General features: G+C 39.6%; 1 protein-coding gene across 3 annotated transcripts in view; it reads right to left on the bottom strand.

Moving 5' to 3' along the window:
• YEATS2 (YEATS domain containing 2) overlaps window positions 1-1,489 on the bottom strand; it is a 123,050-nt gene that overhangs the window by 61,524 nt on the left and 60,037 nt on the right. For all 3 annotated transcript variants that reach the window (XM_023519253.1, XM_012811583.2, XM_023519254.1), the window contains exon 10: window positions 1,186-1,366. In XM_023519253.1, coding sequence (XP_023375021.1) covers window positions 1,186-1,366 — 181 coding nt within the window. The remainder of the gene's footprint in view (window positions 1-1,185; window positions 1,367-1,489) is intronic.

The following is a 1,489-nucleotide window of genomic DNA, read 5'->3' as shown; positions in this document are numbered from 1 at the left end:
GTTAGAGACTCTGTCTTTAAAATAAAATACAAAGGGGAATGGGGTGAGACTTTATTAAAGAACTAAAATATAGAGGCTGGGCATGGTGGCTCATGCCTGTAATCCTAGCACTTGGGAGCCTGGGGAGGCCGAGGCAGGTGGATTGCCTGAGCTCACTAGTTTGAGACCAGCCTGAGCCAGAGCAAAACCCCATCTCTAAAAAATAGCCTGGCATTGTGGCAGGTATCTATAGTCCCAGCCACATGGAAGGCTGGGGCAAGAGGATTGCTTGATCCCAAGAGTTTGAGGTTGCTGTGAGCTGTAACGCCACAGCATTCTACCAAGGATGACAAGGTAAGACTCTGTCTCCAAAAAAGCCCTAAAATATGAATATCACATTAAAATATAGGCTTAGAGATAAAACACCATCTAAAATCAATTTTTATATCTTATATGCTAATATATGTGAACACTTAAATCTGTATTTATTTACTTACATACTTACTAAATCAAAAAAATCCTATGGTTAGACAAGCGTGGTCACTCACGCCTGTAATCCTAGTACTCTGAGAGGTTGAGGAGGGCAGTCTGCTTGAGCTCAGGAGTTCAAGATCAGCCTGAGCAAGAGTGAGATCTCATATCAACTAAAACTAGAAAAACTAGCTGGGCGTGGTAGTAGATGCCTGCAGTCTCTACTAGGGAGACTGAGGCAAGAAAATTGCTCAAGCCCAAGAGTTTGAGATTGCTGTGAGCCAGGATGCCACTGTACTCTAGCCAGCGGCAACAGAGTGAGACTTTGTCTTTAAAAAAAAGAAAAATAATTCATGGTCAAAATATATTTGTTGGTGATGACTCTTTTATTTTAAATAAGATAACTTCTTAATATTCAAGTTTATTAGTTACACAATCAGAGGCTCAATCAGAAAGTCTTCTTAAAATGCACTAAATTATTTTATCCTTTTAATTACTAAAAGGATAAAAATACACATAATGCTTTTCAATGACTTTTGCATTTTATAAAATGTTGGTAGAACTTTATGGTAAAAATTTTATAAGAGCAGAGATGTGACTATTTTCATATTAGAGCTATAATATGAGGCAACATGTCTATTCATGGAAAATTTACTTTCTATACATTGTAGGTCTCTGAAGGCAGAAAATAAGAAAAAGGAAGGCCCCAGAATATACAAAGAAAAATAATGTCACCTTTCTCCATAGAGACATCAGGTATTGGCTCATGTGACTGCTTTATTGGTGAAGAAGCTTTCACTGGGGCAGGAATGGTCAAAGGCAAATTTGGCGGGGCATCCGAGACATCCGACTCCAAGGGTTGAGGATAAATGTATTCTTCTCCAAGAGAATGGCGATGGAGTTCCACATCCACAACCTACACAATTGGGCAACAAGTGGGCTTGTGAGTCTACCACCAATGTCACAGAAAGCTTAAGTTCTGTTCAAGAATGTGGCTTAAGAGAGTTGTGACAGGCTTGGCGCCTATAGCTCAACCGGC

The sequence above is a fragment of the Otolemur garnettii genome, unplaced genomic scaffold (genome assembly GCF_000181295.1).
Source record: "Otolemur garnettii isolate 467f Iridium unplaced genomic scaffold, OtoGar3 scaffold00166, whole genome shotgun sequence".
Lineage (NCBI taxonomy): Eukaryota > Metazoa > Chordata > Mammalia > Primates > Galagidae > Otolemur > Otolemur garnettii.
This window is presented reverse-complemented; position numbering and strand designations above follow the sequence as displayed.